At 53.5% G+C, this 22,550-nt stretch overlaps 1 protein-coding gene across 2 annotated transcripts in view; it reads right to left on the bottom strand.

The window, feature by feature from the left end:
• The window catches only part of AXL (AXL receptor tyrosine kinase), a 28,527-nt gene extending 6,192 nt beyond the window's left edge, over positions 1 to 22,335 (bottom strand). The window contains exons 1-17 of one of the 2 annotated variants that reach the window (XM_040457156.1): positions 22,059 to 22,335; positions 20,674 to 20,896; positions 20,232 to 20,332; positions 19,469 to 19,645; positions 14,447 to 14,527; positions 14,191 to 14,306; positions 10,663 to 10,873; positions 10,213 to 10,352; positions 9,390 to 9,540; positions 9,162 to 9,188; positions 7,482 to 7,614; positions 7,108 to 7,199; positions 3,737 to 3,832; positions 3,523 to 3,600; positions 1,973 to 2,065; positions 1,441 to 1,562; positions 690 to 799 (exon numbers count right to left, since the gene is read on the bottom strand). In XM_040457156.1, coding sequence (XP_040313090.1) covers positions 690 to 799; positions 1,441 to 1,562; positions 1,973 to 2,065; positions 3,523 to 3,600; positions 3,737 to 3,832; positions 7,108 to 7,199; positions 7,482 to 7,614; positions 9,162 to 9,188; positions 9,390 to 9,540; positions 10,213 to 10,352; positions 10,663 to 10,873; positions 14,191 to 14,306; positions 14,447 to 14,527; positions 19,469 to 19,645; positions 20,232 to 20,332; positions 20,674 to 20,896; positions 22,059 to 22,122 — 2,015 coding nt within the window. In that variant the 5' untranslated portion in view covers positions 22,123 to 22,335. The remainder of the gene's footprint in view (positions 1 to 689; positions 800 to 1,440; positions 1,563 to 1,972; positions 2,066 to 3,522; positions 3,601 to 3,736; positions 3,833 to 7,107; positions 7,200 to 7,481; positions 7,615 to 9,161; positions 9,189 to 9,389; positions 9,541 to 10,212; positions 10,353 to 10,662; positions 10,874 to 14,190; positions 14,307 to 14,446; positions 14,528 to 19,468; positions 19,646 to 20,231; positions 20,333 to 20,673; positions 20,897 to 22,058) is intronic. The other variant, XM_040457157.1, reaches the window with a different exon arrangement.
• Positions 22,336 to 22,550: the final 215 nt, after the last annotated feature.

The following is a 22,550-nucleotide window of genomic DNA, read 5'->3' as shown; positions in this document are numbered from 1 at the left end:
CAACTCACTTTGAAATGGTTGTGGAAAGACAGAATGAGAATAGAAGAGAATTTCAACAAGGAGGGTATATGGTCACTGTACAGTTCTTTCAGCTTTTCTGTAGGGTTGGACTTTTTCAAAATAAAAAATTGGGAGAAATGCAGAACTGTTCATATTCCTGAGAGTTGCGAACAATGAGACATCTTACACAAGATTCTGATTCTCCAGCTCCAATTTCTAGGAGTCCAATATTGTAATGTAACTAATATCCTAAGCCTGTGTTTATATACACACACACACCGCTCTCGAACCTTAGCTCAGTTCTGGCCTGTTTTCTGGCTTGTACCCAACCCACCATTATTCAGCGTGGCCCCTCCCCAAAGGCAGCCCGGGGAAGGCACTCAGCACAGAGGGAGACAGAGATGGGCTTCAATGTTACTACGGTCATCAGTCACCTCTGCACCTCTCATGCTACCCACTGAGCCAACCCTCTTGCCTCGCCTGTCTCCACATCCAAATGCCCCTCCAGGATCTCAGTTCCAGGCCCACATCCTCCAGGAATGCTTCTCCGACCCCCTTGCTGACCTTTCTGTCCCAGTCCTGAGTTCTGGACCACCCGAGAGGTAAGTGTCTAGACCCCTCTTCCATGTTGGAAGGAGGGATGGAGCTCCTCGGCAGGTGGGGATGTCTTTGGAAGGCTCAACACTCACATGCAATTTCTGGCAGCCAGGTCTCGGTGTATGAATCTCTTGGTGCTCAGATACTCCATGCCACTGGCAATGTCTGCCATGAACTTCACCAGCATCTGAGTGGGCAGGAACTGGAGGCAGCCCAGGAGGGAGTAGAGGTCAGCAGAGTCCATGAGATCCATTCTTCCCCCCTCCTTCCTTCCCTTCCTGTGTGTGCCTCACTCGGCCCTGCAGTGGTTTCTAATGGCTCTGAAAATGAAATCCCACCTCTTTCCAACAATGCCCTATATAATCCCCTCCTGCCTTCCTCTCTGAGTGGATCTACTGTCCTTGCCCTGGACATAGGACACACGCTCCAGCCAGGGGCCTCCTTTCTGGTTTTCAGACAGGCTGCTGCTTGCTCCCACCTCTGAGCCTTTGCCTATACTGTTCCCTCTGCCAGGATTGCTTCCCCCAAGATCTCCCCACCTCCCACCAGCTGGCTCCTCCTTCAAGGCCACCTCCTTAGTAAGACCTTCTCTGTCCCCTCAAACTAACTGCCTAGCTTCTCTATAGTTCATCTGACTCTATTTCCTTCCTCGCACTTACATTATCTTGCTTATTTGTGAACTAATTTACTGCCCGGTGTCCCCACTGGCAGAGAGCTCCAGGACAGCAAGCTCTGGGTCACCATGGTTTGGGTCACCATGGTTTTCCCAGTCTCTGAGCAGCGCTGGGTACCTCTTAGGTGCTCAGTTAATACTTGTGAACCAGAAATGTAAATGTCCCTCACCACTGGCTGGTCCCCGAGCCGGGAGTAGAGGAGGAAACTGTGCAGGTCTCCATGTTTCATGAAAGGTAAGATGACCACAGGTGCCGGGAAGCCCTCTCGTTCAGAACCCTGGAAACAGACACCTGAGCCCCCCGCCCCCCACAGGCAGCCCTGTCACTCCAGTTGGACAGGAGGGGAAGCCGTCCCCTCCCTCAGCTCTGTCTCTCCCTTCCCCTCAAATCTCTCCCTTCCCCCCAAATTGTTGGGGGCGGGGGACAGCAGTGGCAAGGACTGAGCTTCAGAGAAGCCATTTCCAGCACTGTTCCCAGGGAAGTTTCCAGAGCCCTCCTGGGGACCTCAGCTATTTCTGGGAAAGGTCAGAGGTCACATTCCAAGCTGAGGAAAGAAGGAGGGGGGAGCTTGCTGACTCTGAGGAATGGGAGGGAGACAGGGAGCCTGGAGGTTTGATCTTCTCAGTGCCAGAGGGAGGGGTCTTCCTTCTAGGGTGGCCTCCATGGAGCCTGCAGATCCCCTAAAGCTGCCCCTCCCTCACCAATGAGCCTCATGACGTTGGGGTGATCGAATTCCTTCATGCAGACGGCTTCACTCAGGAAATCCTCCAGCTCCGATCTTGTGCAGATGGCAACTTGGAGGGGAAAGGAAGGTGATAAGGAGGAAGGGAGGGGAGAGAGGACTCTTTCTCTCCTCTTCTCCTCCATCATCATCATCATCATCATCATCATCATCATCATCATCAAACATGATTACTAAGTACCTGGTGCTGCACTCAGCACTTTACATATATTAACTCATTTAACCCTCTGAGGTGCCACTATTGTTTTCCCTGTTTTAACGATGGGGAAACCATGGCACACAATGGTTAAGGAATCTGCAGGCACAGCTTGCAAGGGGAATAGGCAGAACTGAAGGCCAGGTGGTCTGGCTCTGAGGCCCACGTGCAAACACCATGCGAGGCTGCTTCCCCGGCGATCCATACGATTACTCTGGACGCTGGCTCACAGAGGCAAAGTGACTTGCCCAAAGTCACATAGCTGGGATTCAAACCCAGGTGGGGAATATAACCTGGTACATAAGAAGTGCTCAATAATGAATGAATGAGTGAGAGACCGTTGAGTCCATAATCCAAGCTTTTAGCCCCAGTGATTCAGAAAGGAACCTTTTGGCCTAACCACCAGGTGCAGCCTGACCCTCAACGCCTCTTTCCTGTATGGGAAGGACTTGGGCATGGACTCCCTGTGCTGTGTGACCCTGGACTGGCTCTCACCCTCTTTGACTATGTAAATAATATAGTCACAGTCCACATCAATGACACATCCTATATACCCAGCATTAAGTGCTTTGGCTCACCCTAGGAGGCAAGGGAGATTTTTATCTTTTTTTTTTTTTTCCCCCGGATGAAGGATGGCAGCTCAGAGAGGGAGAGTCACTTGCTTGAGATCACACAGCTGGTAAATGATGAAACCAGGTATGCCTCATTCCAGACCTTTTCCTGCTCTGTTATGTATCACAGGAGCTCGTCCCCGAAAACTACGTTTCCCAGGCTCCCTTTCATACTGGCTTCCTGTTGGGAGTTTGCCCATGGGAAGCACTGATGGCAGACTGGCAGGTGCGTAGGAGGAAGGGGAGAAGTCAGGGTATTTCACCCTGTCTCTTACTGCTTCCAGTCTTGCTTTGATGGTGGCTGTGCCTCCTGTGTGTTTCAAGCTCCTACAAGGTAGCCGCTAACTCCTGTGATCCTAAATCCCACCAGGCGTCCCTGGCCATGGGCTCTGGTAACACCATTTCCTCCCTCTGCCCTTCAGGCCTTGGGGAGGAAGTAAGGTACTGCTGCTGTTAATCTCCAGGTTGCTTCACTGCTCTCAGTTATTCCTGCACCATTGTAGTAAACCTCCTCATATTACATTCCTTCTGTTGAAGTACCTGGCATGGATTCCATTTCCTTTCTGGAAACCCTGAGATTCTGTGGTGGGGCTAATTTGCTACTAACTTTTCTGTGCTTCTGCCTCCTTAGGGGCATAGGAGAAGGGTCTAGGGCTAGGAGACGGGAGTCCCATACGTGTGCACATGCAGGCATAGACTCACTCTTCATTGTCTTCACAGCCACCTTGAGGATGGAGTCATCCTGGTTGAGCTGGCCCTCCATCACAGCTCCAAATTCTCCTATGGGGGACCAGAGGGAGACATTGACCTCAGGGGCACTTGTGGAAACTGCATTTCCTGTGACTGGGTAGGGGTGGGCAAGTGAAGGACTTCACGGTTCAAGGGAATACATGTGTGCTCTAGGTAGGGAACTCACCTTCTCCCAGGGTCTTCCCCAGGGCCACCTTATGACGGTCCACCATCACATCCCGAAGCTTCTCCTTCAGCTCTTCATTGATGCCCAGGCTGTTCACTGCATGGGGGGTGGGGGTGGACAGAACCATGGAGCAGGGCTGACATTCAGGCGACATTCAACATTCGGACATTTGACATTCGGATGTCAATAGGGATGTAGCCATTATTAAAATATTGAAATACTTCTGCATTCATTCAAAACCAACTACTGCCCTGGAGCACCTGGGTGGCTCAGTTGGTTAAGCATATAACTCTTGATTTTGGCTCAGGTCATGATCTCACGGTTTGCAGGTTTGAGCCCCGAGTTGTGCTCTGTGCCGACAGCTCTGAGCCTGCTTAGGATTCCCCGTCTCCTGTCTCCCTCTCTCTCTGCCCTTCTCCTGCTCTCTCTTTCTCTCTCTCAAAAATAAATGAAGTTAAAACTTAAAAAAAAAATCAGCTACTTCCCTAAGCACACACCCTACCCTAGATCCTCCTCTAGATCCCTGAAACTTCTCCCAAACCAGCAGCTAAAGGGTTAGAACTTGGCACATGATCTTGCACCACTGGGCACCCTGACTGGTCAGTGTCCTACAATGCCAGTTGCTAAAAATATTTCTTAACTTTTTATTGAAGTAGAATCTGCACAAATCATAAGTTAGTAGCTCAATGGATTTCCACAAACCAAACACAACAGTATAATCAGCACCCAGGTCAAGAAAAGACCATGACCTGCCCTCTCAAGAGTGGCCACCTTCCTGACTTCTCTTACCATAGATAGGCTTCCTCTGTTTGGGGAGATTATTATAAACATGGAATCACATAATATGTTCTCTTTTGTGTCTGGCTTCTTTCAGTCAACACGGCGTCTATGAGACAGCTGTAATGTGGTTGTGGGTAACTGCAATTTTTTTTCGTTGCTATATGGTAACAGTTCTCAAACTTATTGGCCTCAAGACCCCTTCACATTCTTAAAATTACTAAGGACTGCAAAAAGCTTTCGTCTAGGGGGATTATGTATACCACTTACTGTATGCAAAGTCAAATGGATAGATTTTAATTTTTTTTTTCAACGTTTATTTATTTTTGGGACAGAGAGAGACAGAGCATGAACGGGGGAGGGGCAGAGAGAGAGGGAGACACAGAATCTGAAACAGGCTCCAGGCTCTGAGCCATCAGCCCAGAGCCCGACGCGGGGCTTGAACTCACGGAGTGCGAGATCGTGACCTGGCTGAAGTCGGACGCTTAACCGACTGCGCCACCCAAGTGCCCCTAGATTTTAATTTTTAAAATTTTTTAAAGTTTATTTATTTTGAGAAAGAGACAGTGGGACTAGGGAAGGGCAGAGAGAGAGGGAGAGAGAGAATCCCCAGCAGGCTCTGTGCTCTCAGCACAGAGCCCAACGTGGGGCTTGAACCCATGAACCGTGAGATCATGACCTGAGCTGAAACCAAGAGTCAGAGGTTTAACCAACTGAGCCACCCAGGCACCCCAAATGAATAGATTTTTAAAACAAGAATAAACAAGCACACATTCGTCAACCAATAGAGTGATGACATCAACACACGTTGTAGAGCTTCTGGAAAACTCCACGGAACACGTGTGAGAGCACAGCAGTGTAAAAGGGCAAATAACATCTTGGAATTACTATGAAAATAGTTTTGACCTCATGGACCCCTTACAGAGGTCTCGGGGACCCCTCTAGGGACCTGGATCACACTTTGAGAACTACTCTGCATGTTACTTCATTACGGCACCATGACCTCCTTGCTTCCTATTCTTTCTCCTCTTAAATAAATGTCTTTCCCAGCCCCTTCTGGTATCTCCCTGGGGCCCCGGTAGCCTTCTCACTGTGTGCTGGGAAGAGACATAATTCTGTCCCTTTTCTTTCTGGTCTCCTCAGCTGGAAAGATGAAGAGATTTGACGAGGTGGCCTCTGAGGTCCCTTCTTAGCTGGGACACTTCATAGCTCCACAGTCGAACAGAGAGTCTAGAGTTCTAAGAGCCTATGATTTTCAAAATCTTAGGAGTCTAGGGGCACCTGGGTGGCTCAGTCAGTTAAGCATCTGACTTCAGCTCAGGGCATGACCTCACCATTTGTGAGTTGGAGCCCTGAATCAGGTTCTCTGCTATCAGCGTGGAGCCCTGCTTCGGATCCTCTGTCCCCTGTCTCTCTGCTCCTCCCTCACTTGTGCACATGAGCTCTCTCGAGCTCTCTCTCAAAAATAAATAGTTAAAATTAAAAAAAAAAAATCTTAAGGGTCTGTAGTATTACAACATTAAAAATTTTTCATTTAATGTTTATTTACTTTTGAGAGAGACAGAGTGCGAATGGGGTAAGGGCAGAGAGAGAGGGAGACAGAATCAAAAGCAGTCTCGAGGCTCTGAGCTATCAGCACAGAGCCCGATGTGGGGCTCAAACCCACACACCGTGACATCATGAGCTGAGCCGAAGCTCGATGCTTAACTAACTGAGCCACCCAGGCGCACCAAGAATTAAGCCTTTGATTGTTTCAGCCAAGATCAACCTTACCTCTCTAACATTCTATAATTCCAAGAGGCAGTTAAGAGGATGGACTTCAGAGCAAATCTACCTGGGTTCGGAGCCCAGCTGTCTGACTTACAAGCTGTGTGGCCTTGAGGAAGTTACTTAACCACTCTATACCACAGCTTCCTCATCTGTTGACGTACCTACCTCATTGGGTTGTCATGAGGATTAAACTAAGTGATATGTACAGAGCACTTAGGACAGCGCCCATCACATAGGAAGCGCCAGGGTTGGCTGTCATCATTGGCTTCATCATCATCAATGATCCTCATCCTTATTGTTACCATCATCATTATCTTTATCATCATCATCATTACAATGTCCTAGGGTCCTGTGGCCCCGGGGTTTGGTCTTTCTACGATTTATTGTGTCTAAGACTCTATTATTCTTTTTTTTTTTATTTAAAAAAAATTTTAACGTTTATTTATTTTTGAGACAGAGAGAGACAGAGCATGAACGGGGGAGGGTCAGAGAGAGGGAGACACAGAATCTGAAACAGGCTCCAGACTCCGAGCTGTCAGCACAGAGCCCGACGCGGGACTTGAACTCACTGACCGCGAGATCATGACCTGAGCCGAAGTTGGCCACTTAACCGACTGAGCCACCCAGGCACCCCTAAGACTCTATTACTCTAAGGGTCTGTGTGGTTTCACAGTTCTGTTGTTCTTATGGTCTGTGGTTCTAACAACCCAGCATTCCAAGACTTTCAGAAACTTTTGGTGCATGCATCGACAGAAGCTTAGCAGGCCCCAGTCTCTACACTCATCATCCCCGCACCAGGGCAGGGAGGCACAGGGTTCACTTACAGGTGGCTTCAGTGGTCCGGCGGCTGTAGGACTTGCGAACACGGTACCTGACCACCAGTTCACCCCTCTCCACTGTTGGTTCAAACACCTCTCTGGGGGGAACAGGCAGGAGGTGAGGGCAGGGCAGAAATGAGTGGAACCCCCTCCTTCCAACAGCAGTGAAAGTGAACACCACCCTAACCCCAGGCCCTGCCCCCCCTCTCCTCCATCGTTTGCTGAGCTTGTCTTGGATGGCTACCCTCTGCCTCCCCCCTTGTCCTCATTCCGATTCTTGCTAATCTCTCATCCTGTACCAGCCTCCTCACGGTCTCCCCGACTCCAGCCTCTCTGTTCCAATCCACATTAGCCTTCCTACTCATGTAGTTCCAACTCACCCATAGCGGGTCTCCTTCTTCCGTCGGTGGACGAGGAACAGGGCCAAGATGAAGACACAGCCAGCGGCCACAACTGCTCCCAGCAGTACATACCACCAGGGCCATGAGAAGGCAGGGGCTGGGGGCTCACTCACTGTCAGGGGGTATGGGACACAGGTCATGGCTGGGGCTCTGGATCCTGCTCCCTGGGACCCAAAGGGGTGATGTTGGAGGGAGGCAGATGAGGAAATATCTGATGAGACATGTGGCAGGTAGGTGTGTTCATTTATCCAGGGAGACCGGATTTGGGTGTGAAAAACAGGTGAGCAAGGGAGAGAATGCGTGCAGCATAGGATGGGTGTGGGGGGGGGCGTGTGTAAGGAGTGTGAGGTTCACGCATAGATGGCTAAGGAGTAGTCTTGAGGAGTGTGTCCTGATGATGGAGGGGTTTCCATAAAGTAAGGGATGGAAGTGAAATGCATGTGCAAAGGAAAGGCATGTATATATAGAGCGTCAGGTGGGTGTTGGAGGAGTTTTGGGTATGCGAGTGAGGAGTAGTCAAGGAGTTTTAATTTTTTTTTCAACGTTTATTTATTTTTGGGACAGGGAGAGACAGAGCATGAACGGGGGAGGGGCAGAGAGAGAGGGAGACACAGAATCGGAAACAGGCTCCAGGCTCCGAACCATCGGCCCAGAGCCCGACGCGGGGCTCGAACCCACGGACCGCGAGATCGTGACCTGGCTGAAGTCGGACGCTTAACCGACTGCGCCACCCAGGCGCCCCAAGGAGTTTTAGATACAATTAGTGAAGAGTGATTTGTAAGGATGTAACTTTGGTGCAAGAGGAGTGTGGGAAGGGCAGGTGAGGAACATGGGATGAAATGGTGTGCAGAAAGGTGGGAGTAGATGTGTAAGTGATGGGAATGGGTACATGGTAAATGTAGCAGGAGTTTGGTGTGGGTGTGTGCATAGAGTGGGAACAGGTAGGACTGGCAAGGGGCGAGGGAGTGACGTGTAAGGAGAGTTGAAAAGTGTGGACCCGAAGTTTTCCAGCATTTGCAATGTGAGATATATGGTGAGTGTGTAAAAAGCGTGCAGAGTTTGTGAATGCGAAGTGTGGGTGTGATTGGGTTTGAGAGGTGTGTGTGAGGAACGAAGGGTTGTAAAGCTATGATTGGGAAAGAAGACTGGGAGGAAAGGAGGCTGTGGAAAGGGTTTGCAAAGAAAGGCAGGAAGGCATGGGAGGAATATTTAAGGATAGTAGGTTGAGTTACAAGAGGTGAGCTGTCATAATGCTAGGAGGGTACAATGGGTGTAGGAGGAGTTTTTGAGAATTGCTGAAGAAATACTTGAGAGGGATTTGAGGGGGATAACTGAACTATCCATCCGTCTATCTATTCATCCACCCATCCATCCCTCCTTCCATCCATCCATCCACCCACCCACCATCTATTCATCTATCCATCCCTCCATCCATCCATCCATTCATCCAGCCAGCCACCCATCTAGATTCATTGAGTACCTACAATGTGTGAGGCCATTCCAGGCAACCCCATCAAGGACCACACAAACCCCAAAAGTAGAGGATTAGAACGAGAAGTTTGAGAAACACGGAAAGCATGTCAAAGAGTATGTGTGTGGTGATGGAGTCCTCACTGGGAGCTGAGGGAAAGAAAGGAGAGAGGGTGCGAAAACCCTTACCTAGCAGGTGGATTGGTTGTCCTTGCCCTGTGAGGAGAAAGGACAGAGGGAGGACATGCTCAGAGAAAGCAAGACTGATGTGACATGGGTGAGGCTCTCAGTAAGCTTCCGGGGTAGGAAAAGAGCCTAGATTGGGGCAACACTGAAAGGTACATGGAGCAAGTCAGGGGTATCTGGGAAAGACATGGTCCTTGTGAATCAGTTGGAGGGGGCTGAGCACGAAGTTACCTGGGCGCCAGGACTCCAGGGGCACAGGGTGGCTCCAGGGTCCATCCCCAGCAGCGGTGTAGGCTGCCACACACACGGTCAGGTTGGGCACAGTCCCATCCCCCTGCAGCTCCAGGGTCACCTCTCTCTTTAGCCCTATGTCCATTAGCACCTAGGACATCCAGATGTAGCATCAGGGTAGAGTCCCAGGCCTCCAACTCTTAAGACTGCACCCTTGGCCTCAAGTCCTCATCTTTCTCAAAGCCTCCTCCTCACGCCCAGCCCCTCACCCTTTCTCCTCCTACCCTTCATCTCTCACCCCCATCGCCACCTCCATTCTCCATCCCCACACCCACTCATCAGCTCCACCAGGACTGGGCCTTTGCTTCATTCGCCGCCTGTGCTCAAGTGCTAGCACTGTGCGTGGCACGCAGTACTTCTGCTGAGGGGCTAACCCTCACCTTTCCCCCCCCCCCGTGTTCCTCTATTGCCTCGTAACTCCCCGCTTCCCACTCCATTTCTGCACCCCAGGGTGCTGCTTGTTCCAACACCACTCTTGTGCAAATTAGGAAAAGTCACCCCTTCTTCAAGGTGTTATACAATTATCTGCTATAAAATTGTCATAGTACATCTGTAAGTCTACCGAAACGCTTTTTACAATGATTCGTAAATAGCTATTCCCTGACCCTTCCTTGGACTCCTTTAACTTTCCCAGAAAGTGCTCTCCTAGGTGTAATGTATGCCATACTACCCAACCTGCACAACTGTCCATGTCCACCCTGTCATCTCCTCCCCCACTCCCTCCCCCCGGCCACTCCACCCCAGCCCAGCCAACAGCACCCACCTCCGGAGTGTCCTGGCCTCGATAGGCCAGCCGGTACCCTAACAGGGTGCCCTGCAGGGGTGCCCTTGGCTCCCGCCAACGCACGAGGGCTTGGCTCCCATTCCGCATGGCACTAACGTTCTCAGGGGGGCCCAGGGGTACTGGAGGACAGGGAAGAGGGGAAGCTGGCACCCTACCTCTTCCTGCCTCCTTCCCCTGTTCCCAGGAAGCGGGGGCAGGGTGCAAAGGGCATGCACGTGGGCAACTCGTGCAGCCCTCCCATGAGCAGAAGCGCAGGGAAGAGGTCTGGGAGAGATGCCAGTGGGCCGTGCTGAGGAGTCAGGGGGTGGACAGGAAGGACTAAGGCCACATGGGGTGAATGGGTAACAGGAGCTGCTGGGGGTGGCATCGATGTGAGCAAGGTCCAGCAGGGCAGAGAGTGATGTCTGCCCCACACCAGCTCCTTCTTACCTCCCTCCGGTGTCTCCACAGGAAGCCAGTGGGTCCAGGGCGAGGGGCCCTGGCTACTGGTACAGGCCACCCGGATGTGGTAAGGAGTGTGAGGGTGGAGGCCACCCAGCCGAAGTTGGTGAGGGGGGACGGATGCTTGCAAGGTGATAGGTTCTTTGGGGGGGTCTGGCTCTCCCAGCCAGACACCCACCCCATCATCTGACAGCACAGCCTGGGGAGAGGGAAGGAGCATGAGGACAGGATGGCCACGCAATTAAACGAGGTGGTCACCCAAGTCGATGGTGGTGGTCCTGGTGTGATTACACGGCTTCGCAAGGATGTGCGTGCGTGTGCGTGTGTGTGTGTGTGTGTGTGTGTGTGTGTGTGTGTGTGTGTGTGCCGTGCTGGTGTAACATGGGCACGTGCATTTGCAAAGCAAGGAGACCACCCGGTTGTACAATGTGGCTCTATCATCACTTGCAGAAGCCACTTCTGGCAAGACTTTCCCTCTCTGAGCCTCAGTTTCCTCATCTGGAAAATGGAGGGCTTAGAGGACCAAATACCTTACAAGGCTGCCTAAAGGATGAACATAGGACAAGCTGTACAGAACATGGCAGGTGGTCAGCATCAATAAAGTGACAATGACATTCAACCACGGGCAAAAGTAATGTCCCACAATAGAAGTCAGAAGAGTGGGCATCTCTGGGGTTTGAAGGATCCTTGTAGGGGGTCGGGGAAGAGTCTGCCTCTCGATTTGGAAGGATGGTGACATGGGTGAATATTCGTGTTAAACAATCTAGGTTTACACCAAAGATTATGCACGTTATGTATGCTATATCTTAATAAAAAAGAAAAGCCCTTTATAAATCAGAACTGCTTTGACCCTGACCTCAGGCCTCAGTGTGGGTACTGTGTGTATACCCATTTACAGATGAGGACCCTGAGTATTGGAGAGATGGAACCACTTGTCCAAGGTCACCAGCTTGTCACTGACGAAGGTGGGAACTGAACCCCAACCTGTCTTGCAAACTTCTGCCCTACTTACGGTGAGAATGTCCATTTAAGAACATCACTGATAGTCACGGTACTTCTGTTCAGAGAGGCAGTATAGCCTTAGTGCTAGGCGTAGACGCTGGATCTGGGCTTCAAATCCAGCCTCTACCGTTCCCTAGCTCTGTGCCTTAGTTTCCTCATCTGTAAAATGGGAAAACAACAATGGCTTCCTAACTTGCAGGACTGACTGAATTGATGCTTGTAAGCGCTTAGAAGAGGGCCTGTCCACATCGGGTGTTTATTATTATTATTTTGTGCACGTGTGAGAGGCTGCCTGGCTACCAATGTCAAACTCTGCACACTCTGCACAAAGGCACAGGCTGGGACACTCACCTGGTCCCCAGGAATAGCACGATCAGCATGGCAGAGGCCACAGCTGGGGATTGCATCTGCAGAGCCCTGCCACACAGAACCACAAACCCTCTACAGCCACACAATCACAGCCCCACACCGCAAGGATGCTGCCTCCCGCCCCCTGCAACCGGGGAGCCAGCAGGAGACCTAACCGCTCCTCTACACCATGTGTCAGAAGGTGTTTACTGCTTTCCGATGTGAACTCAAGATTCTTTGGGTTCAAGTCCTGGCTTGGATATCACTTGCTGTATGACCTAGCATGAGTGTCTTTACTTTTCTGAGTCTCTATTCCTATCTCTGGAAAATGGGCATCCAAGAATCCCTACCTGGCAGGGTGTGAGGTTTAATGACACAGTGCACGTCACGGGGTCCGCGCATCATATCAACATCGAACATTTCTTGAGTGCCAACACTGTATCAGGCACCCTGGCCAGTGCAATCCTGGATGAACTCATTGGCTTTTTACCACCACCCTCTGAGGTCAATTTCTTTTTTCATTCCCATTTTACAGATGAGGACAATGAGGCCCAGAGTGGTTTGGCAGCTTGCCCAAGGTCACACAGACCCCTGTGGGGAGAGGAGACCACCACGAGGCCTGGCCAGATGGTGGGGAGTGGGATGGGGGGAAGCTGTCCCATGCCTGCTCTCTGACCTGCAGTGACAGATGGGAAGGGGAACCTTCGCTGGGACAAAGGGGACAACAGGGACATGGGTCCAGACAATCAGCCTCCCCGTGCCCACTCACACTTCTCTTTTCCCTGTGACCCTCCCATTCGAACCCTCTAGCCCCACACCAGGCGCAGCAGGAAGTGAGCCCTGGAGAGGGAAGAGGGACACACTTCCGCTTTCCTTTGACATTGGACGCATGTGGGTTGGGGGTACAGCAGATGCCTGACCTGGCATTTGAGGTCTCCCAAATGGGCCCTGGCCTCGGGGATTAAATCAGTTTTATCCCTTTTAGCCAATGGGAAGGGCAGATCACTTCCCCTCTCTGGGTCTCAGTTCCTTACCTTGAAAACAGAAAGATTAACAGATTACGTTTCTAGGGTTAAAATGACAAGCAAATGAAATTATGTCCAGGGCACGTAATTACAAGAAAGACAACTCTTATTTAATCACGCGCTGGCTCTGAACGGTCTCTCAGGAGGTGAGGAGGACTGTTTGGGTTTGAGGAGATGAGGGTTCGAATCCCACCTCTGCCACTTCCTGGCTGTGATCTTGGGCAGGTTGTGTGACTACTCTGAGCCTTAGTTTGTTCATCTGGAAAACGGGTGAATCCATAGACCCTACTCCATAAACACGCAAGGGGGTGTGTGCAAAGCCTTAAGACAAGGCCCGGCACAGAGCTGACACTCCATAAAAGCTGCTCATTGCTAAGTACTGTCACCTGCCGTGGCAGGCACTGTCCCACCCTTATTCCAACTTCCAAATCTCAGAGAGCTTCAGGCCAGAACTGGGCTCGTATTCAGAGATCTGCATTGGTTTGTTTTTCTCACTGGAGAACAGGAACAACTTTGATGCAGAAGGGCTGGGTCTAGAGCATTTCAGGTTCCAGCAAACGTTCCCTAATCTAGGTCTGGCCCTGCGCTGGGCAATCGTGAGGACTCAGTGGTGACCAAGACAGCTGGGACCGGCCCCCTCCCCGAGCTCCCTGTCCGGTGGGGAGACACACTCACCCCCAAAACAGTGACACCCCAGAGTGATCAGGGCTGGGATGGGAGACGTACAGGGCTGCGGGCACCTGGAGGTGACAGAGGTGGCTCTGGATCACCTGTCTCAGGATTCCCTCTCTGGCCAGAGTCAATATTACTAATACTAAAAAAAGTTAAAGCAGCTGATAGTCTATCATGCATATCCTATGTTCCAGATACTATGGTAAGTTTGCTACTTGCATTCACTCACTGAATTCTTACAACAAGCCTATCTGCCCACTTTACAGATGAGAGAACCGAGGTCCAGTGAGATTAAGTCACCGGGCCATGCTCCTGCAGCCGGCCGCTGGTAGAGTCAGGATTTGAACCCAGGACGTCTGGCTTAACTCAAGGCTCTACTGATGGTCAACACATGAATGGCTGGGAAGGGCTGGTTTCCCAGGAAGAGGATGGGGGCTTATGAGCGGTAGAAGGAGGGCCAAGGTCTCACCTGCAGGGTACAGTGCGTGAGGGGGTAGATGCCGCTCAGGCCTGGGGTCCAAGCCACCTCCAGCTCTGTGGGCTGACGGGAAGCCAGGTGGAGGTTGTGGGGCCTCTGGGGGAGCACTGCAGAGAGATGAGGGGAGGAGCTGACCCTGGGGGGCCTTGGCGCAAAGCTCCCCGCCCTTCCCTCTACCCCAGCTCTGACCTTGGGCCCAGACCTCACACCCTCTGACACCCAGCTCCCCAGCTCCCTTTCCTGTCACCTGTGATGGTGGCTGTGCGGGATGTGGTGACCCCCTTGGCATTGTGGGCTTCACAGGAGAAAGAAGACGTCTTGTTCAAGCCTGGGGAGTCACAGAAGGAAGGGCCCAGTGTCAGAGAGGCCAAGAAGGGGTTCCCGGGCCATGCTGGGCCACCTTCTACTGCCTGACAGGGTCAGTCTAGCCCGCATGGGCACCTGCTGCATGGGAGAGAGGGGGGAAGGGCAATGAGTTGGGAATGCAGGCCTCCATCCTCAGATGCAAAGACAAGGACAGGCTGGTGGCCTCAGTCCTGACGCCCCACCACACAGACATACATACATGCAGACACACACAGGGGCACACACACAAAGAGACTTACATACCCATACACTCACACACAGAAACACATACTCATACATGCACATATAGACACGCAGACACATACACTTATGCACAGAAACACACACACACACACACACACACACACACACACACACACACAGTCACACACTGGGACAAACGCAGACACGATCACGCTGAGCCACACAGGCACACGTAGAGGCTTCTATACCGAATGGACACACACTTAAGAAACAGGCCTTCACCGGTGTGTATAAAGGTAATGTTTGTTCACTTATAAGCTCTAAGCTCAGCTCCTACCAAGCCCCCTCCCCCTCCCGCCCTCAGTGGCCTCCCGGTGTTTCTGGAACACAGGCCATCAGACATCAGACACGTTCCCACCTCCTCAGGAACTTTGCATTTCTCTGTTCCCTCCGCTTGGATAGGTCTTCCCACAGATGTGCACGTGGCTCCCTCCTGCCCTCCTTCACATTTGTTACTAGACCCCACCTTCTCAGCCACCCCGCCCCTGGCTGTCTTGTTTAGAGCTGGGAGCTCACGTCCATTATCTTGCCACTCCACTGCTTTACATTTCCTCTGGTTCTTCTCATCACAACATACTTTACCTATTACCTTGTCTTGCTTAGTGTCTACTCCACTACGTCAACTCCAGGAGGGCAGGGGTTTCTGTTTTGCCCCCAGCTGTATGCCCCAGGGCATACGATGGCCTTGCACACAACAGGTGCTCTGTAAATGCTTGTTGAACGAATGGATGAATTTATGTGGATGCCTTTATATACTATTGAATGTTGTGGGGCGTGTCTGTAGAAATGCCAGCGTGTGTAATTCTATGGGTAAGTGAGTTAATACGTGTCTTGGATAACTTTCTGGGTGTCTGGGGGTGGACTGCCTCCCCTTCCCAGTGTGGTGTGGGTGGGAACACAGGCGGACATGCACACACATGCACACATGCACCAAGACAAGTACAGAGACAAACAAGAGGCGCAGACACACAAACACAAAAATACACAGATTCACACACAAGGAAATATAGACACACACAGTGTCTGGGTGACAGGATGTAAGAGGACCAGGTCTTGAGTCTGTCAGGGTGACCGCAGGTCTGTGTGTGCCTGTGGATGTCGTATACCTTGTATGTGTATCTCCTGCTTGCTCTGCGTGCGTGAGCCCGCGTTCTCACCACCACCATCTACCCGCAGACACAAAGTTTCCTTTTCTCAGTCGGCACAGGGAGTGGAATGAGGGAAAGTCGGCAGCAGGGGCCCGGAAGGGGGTTGGGCAGGGAAGCTCCTCAGCGCCGCTGCCCAGGCGGCAGCTCCCAGCCAAGGTCAGGTGCCCGGCTGCAGCCCCCGCCGGCGGGGGAAGGGCAGGACAGCCCCGGGCCGACTGCCGGAGGGGGCGGGGAGCCTGGGTCCGGTCCAGCCACCTGGCACGTGGGGGCCCGCCAGGGTCACCGCGCGGGGGCTGGCGCTGCCCGCCGGAGGAGCCCTGGGGCAAGAAAGAGTTCTGGAGCCTGGTCCTGTTCCGACCGCAGCATTCCTGCCCCCGCGTGAGTCACGGGGCGCCCCCCCTCCCGCTCTGGAACTTCCGGCGGCCCGGTGGGGGGGCGCGCGGCCCAGGATCCCCCTTCCTTGGTGTCAACGCGCACCTTGAGGACTAGGAGAGCAGGGATGGAGGGGCCTGGGACCCCCTCTCCTCCAGCGGGCTGAACTTCCTCGACTGGAGCAGGCCTACCCCAGATGTGCTTTCCAGATGCACTGTGCACTGTCCCTCGCCCTCTCCGCTCCCGCTCCTCCTCCCCCCCACGCCCGCGCTTTTTCCGAGGGAATCAGAGGCATGGAAGGAGAGGGGGCACGCCCTGAGTCAGATCAAGGGACAGACTCACACAAACGGACAAAATTCCTTACAGCAACCCCCCCCAACCACGCAGACACAATGAATCATACTTAACACACGGGGCCGTTACTGGCACAAAAACAGAAAACCCGGCTCTCGCTAAGCTACACAGAGGGCTGATGCTGTCGCAAACACGCCGTGACACAAATATACACTCAGTGACTTGTGTCTATATACACAGGGACTGACATTGATGCACTTTATAAAGAGACACACATACATCCACAGACATAAACGTACAACCTACAAACACCTAGCAACACAAGGCAACATCCAGCCAGGCTGAAACTGAATTGAAATACACACACCAAGCAACAAATGTACATTGAAGTTGAAGTGGGCCCACCAATACACACCAGGACGTGAGTGAGGTGAGTGTTGACTTGCTTGCAAACAAACACAGCCAATCCTTCAAACACAGCTGGACACTCAGGTTGCTTCAGACGCATTTCAGACACAGACTATACAAAAGCACACGCTTGCGTAGACACACAGGACTGACGCAGACACACAAGCTGCCCTGTGCACATAGATGGCTCAGACCTACATATACGCTGTTTATCTACCAAGAGAAAAGCGGGGCTGGGGTTGATTCGCAGGGAGACAGGACAGAAGTAGAAGGGTGTTGTTACTGCCTGCTGGGAATCTTTCTCTTCCTCTCACACATGTATGCGCGTGCACGCACACACAGATGTCCATGTGACGGTCCCATGCCAACACACTCACCCTGTGACATATACATAGAAACCACAAAGACATCCTGTGGACACGGACAGCCACAGTCCGTGGAAACACTGAAGAAACACCAGGTTGTCCACTGATACATCCTGAGTCCACAAGGAAACAGATGCCCACACACACACACACACACACACACACACGTACACGTGCATTGGCAGCCCCTGAGAAACTTACAAAGACATACTCTAAAGACCCAAACATACAGTGGGGGAGACACCCAAGCTGACAGAAGCATACCTAGTGACAAACACACACACACACTGAAATACCCATAGACACTGGCCCTCCCTGGGGCACTTGGGCGGCTCAGTTGGTTAAGCGTCCGACTTCGGCTCAGGTCTCGATCTCACGGTTCACCTGCTTCAGATCCTCTGTCCCCCTTTCCCTCTGCCCCTCCTCCCCTCTCTCAAAAATAAATAAATAAAGCATTAAGAAAAAAAGAAGCTGGAGCGCATGGGTGGCTCAGTCTTTTGAGTGTCCGACTTCGGCTCAGGTCATGATCTCACAGCTGGTGAGTTCAAGCCCCGTGTCGGGCCCTGTGCTGACAGCTCAGAGCCTGGAGCCTGCTTCGGATCCTGTGTCTCCCTCTCTCTGCCCCTAACCCACTCACATTCAGTCCCTGTCTCCCTCAAAAATAAATAAACATTAAAAAAAATTTTTAAAAAGGAAAGAAGCTGGACTTCCCTAAAGCACATCCTCATACGAAGAGGTTGATGCTGACAGATGCACTGAGGCACAGATTCAGAGGGACATGGATACATACACACCCGGACCTCACACACACACTGAGACATACACACAGACACCCTCTCCATAGAGCTCTACCATACACCGACACACACACACACACACACACACACACACACACACACGGATCCTCTCGTGCCTGCGGGGCGGGGGGGGCACCCATTTCTCCTTCCTGGGATGGAGTGGGGGACCTATACCCCCTCCCTCCCCATCTCCGGGGTCCTGACAGGCTGACTCAGGCCCCAGAGCCATGGGCCTGAGTCACCCTTCTAGGGGCTGGCATGCTCACCACCTCTTCCTTGTACACTCAGGGCCCCCGGAATGTTGAGAATGTGGACACCTCCCTCTACCTCTGGAGACCCTTCAGAGTCTCCTCCCCCCCCCCCATCCCAGAGGATTCAGGCAGCAGGTGGGGGGGGGGGGGTGTGCCAGAAGCTGATGCCCTCCAGGGTCCAGCTGCCTCCCTCTGACTGATCCTCAGCCCTCTGTGTTCCTCTATCTCTCCTTCCTTAGTGAGGGTGAAACCTCTGTGTCCAGGGGCCCTAGCTCTGCCTCTGACTGCTCTGTGATCCCAAGATAAGTCCTGCCCCATCTATGTGGTGCAGAAGAGGATGGTCTCCCTCAGGCTAAGAGAGTTTCTACTGTCACTCAGACCTCCCTGTCCAGTCTCTCCATCTTGGGTTACCTCTGTGGTCTGTCCCTTCCTGTGTCTCTTGTTCTCTCTCTCTCTTTGTAACTGTCTTTCTCCCTCTTCCACTTTCTCCTCCTCTCTCAGCTTTTGGCTCTGTCCCCCCAGTGAAACTCTTCAGCTACTGAGGTGGGCAGGGTGGGGGAGGTGGAGAAGAGGAGGGCACGCTAGATCCCAGTGCCCTGCTTGGGGTCAAGCGCTGACAAAGGGGCATCAGCCCCCCCCCACACACACACACATTTGGGCCATGGAACAGCTCAGAGGAAACCCAGGACAAAGAATTCTATTCAGACAGGCTGGGGTGACGAGACAGAAGGACAGGGAGACAGACACACACACATAGAGAAGCAGAAAGAGAGAAACAGAGAGAGCTGGAAGGCAGAGAGACAGACAGGGACAGAGAGAGCACACACAGAGAAATGTGGGGATACGTAGGGACAGAGACGCAGAGGCAGAGAGACTCAGAGGAGAGAAGCAGGGACAGAAAGAGCCAGACAGTGAAGGATAGAGGGACAGGCAGACACCCGTGAAGAGGCATGAAGGGCTCCCTTGCTCCCCACCTCCATCCTGCCTGGCCCTCCGTGCTGAGCTGGCCGCGTCCCCAGACTTACCTCGGACGCGCAGTGTATGCTGGGGGCCACGGCCCATGACTGGAGTCAGGGGGACAGCATCCTGGAGCCAGAGTAGGTCCACGGGCTCTGGGGGTCCCTGGGCCCAGCAGCTCAGGTTGAAGGGGGTATTGGCGGCCATGGCCCTGTCCTCCGGCTCCTCCAGGAAGTAAGGCAGGCCTAGGGAGTGGTAGTGGATGCTGAGGTCCCTCTGAGCCCCCAAGGTGTCTGACTCACCGCTAGGATAGGGCAGGCTTCAGATGCTTTGACCCCTATGTCTGATCCCTCAGGACACCCATACTTCCTTCCGATGCCTGACTCCTCAGGTCTCTACCCCCAGAACACGTGATCCCAGTATCTGACTCCCCCACCAGTGTCCGAACTCCAGGACACCTGAGTCCCTTATGTCTCTTTTCCAAAATGTCTGGCTCCCAGTCCTATTTTACCAACGAGGAAAGCGAGGCCCCCAGGGGTGGAGGAGAGGGTTCAGTGGCACCTCTGGTCCCTTAGCTGATCCCCAGAGTATCCTACCCCGACCATGTCTGACCCCAGGACATGCCACAACCCCCAAGATGTCTTCTACCCCAAGACATATAATCTCACCCAGGCCTGCCCCCAGTAATTTAGAGACTTCCCAGCTTCCCAACCCCTAACAATCTCTGACATTCCTAGGTTGCGAGTCCCCCAGGGGACACCCTGAATTCCCCAGCACCCTCTAATCACTCAGGCTTCCTGCCCTCCCATGACCTCTGAGCCCAGGGCTCACCCTCCAGCCCAACATAGCCAGGCTGGGACAGGAAGGTCTTTCCTCCCAGGTTCACGGCACACTGGTACCACCCCGCGTCCGAGAGCTGCAGGGATGAGATTCTAACAGGGCAAGAGGAGAGACAGAAAGGCTCAGGGTCAGAACTGCATACTGAGAGAATTGAAAGAAGGGGTCTGGACTGGAAACTCTTTGGGGTTAAGAAGTGGGTACTATTATTAACTCATTTTACAGAAGAGGAAAGTGAAACCCAGGGTTACATCACATGCTCGAAGCCACATAGCCAGCGAGTGGCCACACTGGGGTTCCAGCTCAGGGGGGGCTCCTGCCCATAACCTTTCACCCGCCATGCGATGGAGGTCCGGGGGGTGGGGGGGAGCAGGGGTCAGGAGGCATGCAGTTGGTCAGGGTGGGGCTGGGGGGGTGGGAGGGGGAGGCTGAGCACCTGAGTTGGCTGACCACTTTCCATTCATCCTCCCCGTCTTCGCCCAGGGGCACCTGCATCTGGGTACTGTCGGCCAGCTCTAACACCTGTCCATCGCGAAGCCAGGTCACCTCGGGGGGCTCCCCCTGAACCTTGAGCTCACACCGAAGGGTCCCCACAAGTCCCCGGGCACCGGTGATGTTCCTTGGACTCTCCACGAAAGGGTCTGCCTCAGCCTGTGTGCCTGCAAGGAGATGGGCAAAAGTTAGCTCAGGAACCCCTACTTTCCTCCCAGCCTGCCAGGCCCTTAGGCCCACATAGTTGTAAAGTGACCTCAGCAGGGGGGGTGGGGTGGAGGGTGGAGGCTTTGGGGGAGGATGGGAGCCTTCCCAGGAGACTGGGGTCCGGCCTCCATCCTTTCTATAGGGGCCCCCATCCTACGTCTGTTGGGAAGTAGGCCGGGGATCTGGCAGCCTCCCACGCCCTGGACTGCCCGACAGGGCCAGCCCCGGCCCCCACTGCCCTCCCTTCGGGTCTCTAGAGACCGGACGGATTGGGCTGGTGGATGGCGGGGAAGAAAAAGAGGTGGGGAGGGAGAGAAGAGAGAGAGAGAGAGTAACAGGGAAGGAGAGACAGAGACGCAGAGAAGCCAGACAAAGTCAGGCATGAGGAGTCGGAGACAGCAGGGAACGGAGACTGGAGGAGAGACACAGAAAATAAGCGATGAGGAAAGAGACACCCCTGAGAGGGGAAAAAAAGTTGGGGGGAGAGACACAGAGGGAAACAGACAGAGAGACGACATCATAGAGACACTTAGAAAATAGGGAGAGATGAAGACAGAGACCAGGACAGAGAAATGAAGCCCCCCGGAGATGGTGGAGCTGAAGCTAGAGCCAGAGACCCCTGGCCCAGAGATGGAGTGGACAGTGACGGGGTAAGGACAAGTGGGGGGTGACAGTGGCGAGGGTTTTCCTGAGAGCTCCGGAGCCCTCCTCATCCCACTGCTTGACTTAGTACTCCTTTCTGGAAGATTCCTTCCGGGGCAGCCCCCAGCTGAGGTCCGCTCCCCAGGGCCCCCAAGTTAAGTCCAGCTCCACTCCTGCCCCCAGTTTCTCTGTCTGTCCGTCTCCCTCTGTGTCCATGTCTTTCCGTCTCTGACCCTCCCAGTTTCTGTTTCTTACCCTGTTCCTCTCTGAGCCCCTTTCTCCCCACCCCACCCCCCCTACCCCGGCCTTTCTCCGTTAGTGTCTGTGTCTCCCTGTCTCCCTGTCTGTTGTCCCGAAGACACTTCTCCAGCCGGCCCAGACTCCCCCAACACCTGCCATAGCTGCCCCCCCCCCCAACTCCGCTCCCTCCTGCCCCAGCCCAGCCACGCTGGCCTTCCCCCGCAGGCCCCTAGCACTCACCCTTGGGGGCCACGCACCCCCAGCAGCACAGCGCCCAGCACCAGGCTAGCAGGACCCTGCCCATCCTCGGGGCACCACTCGAACGATGCCAAACTTTCCTCAGAAGTTGCCGGGCACGCCGTGGGGGTGGGGGCAGGGCCGGGCTGTCCCCAGCCCTCCCCCCAGCTCTGGACTCCCCGGATTTGGCACTGCCTGCCTGCCACGGAGGGCCCCTTGCCGGCTCTGCTCAGCGGCCGCCTCCCCTGCTCCCCTGCCTCCTACTCTCCCTCTCAGACTTCGGGCAACCCTTTCCCCGCCCCTGGCTCCCCCTCTGCCTCCGCCCACAGGACGGAGCCCAGGGGGCCACCTGGGCTTGGAGGGGTTAACCCGGGGAGGAGAGGACCAGCCCTGTCTTAAAGGGGCCCCGGAGCGGAGCGAGGCTGAGGAGGGGGAAGGGGCCCCGATGGATGGACCCCTAATCCTGGGCCAGCGAGGCAGAGAGGCTAAGCTCGC

Source organism: Herpailurus yagouaroundi, unplaced genomic scaffold (assembly GCF_014898765.1).
Source record: "Herpailurus yagouaroundi ecotype Mexico unplaced genomic scaffold, PumYag 220, whole genome shotgun sequence".
Taxonomy (NCBI): domain Eukaryota; kingdom Metazoa; phylum Chordata; class Mammalia; order Carnivora; family Felidae; genus Herpailurus; species Herpailurus yagouaroundi.
This window is presented reverse-complemented; position numbering and strand designations above follow the sequence as displayed.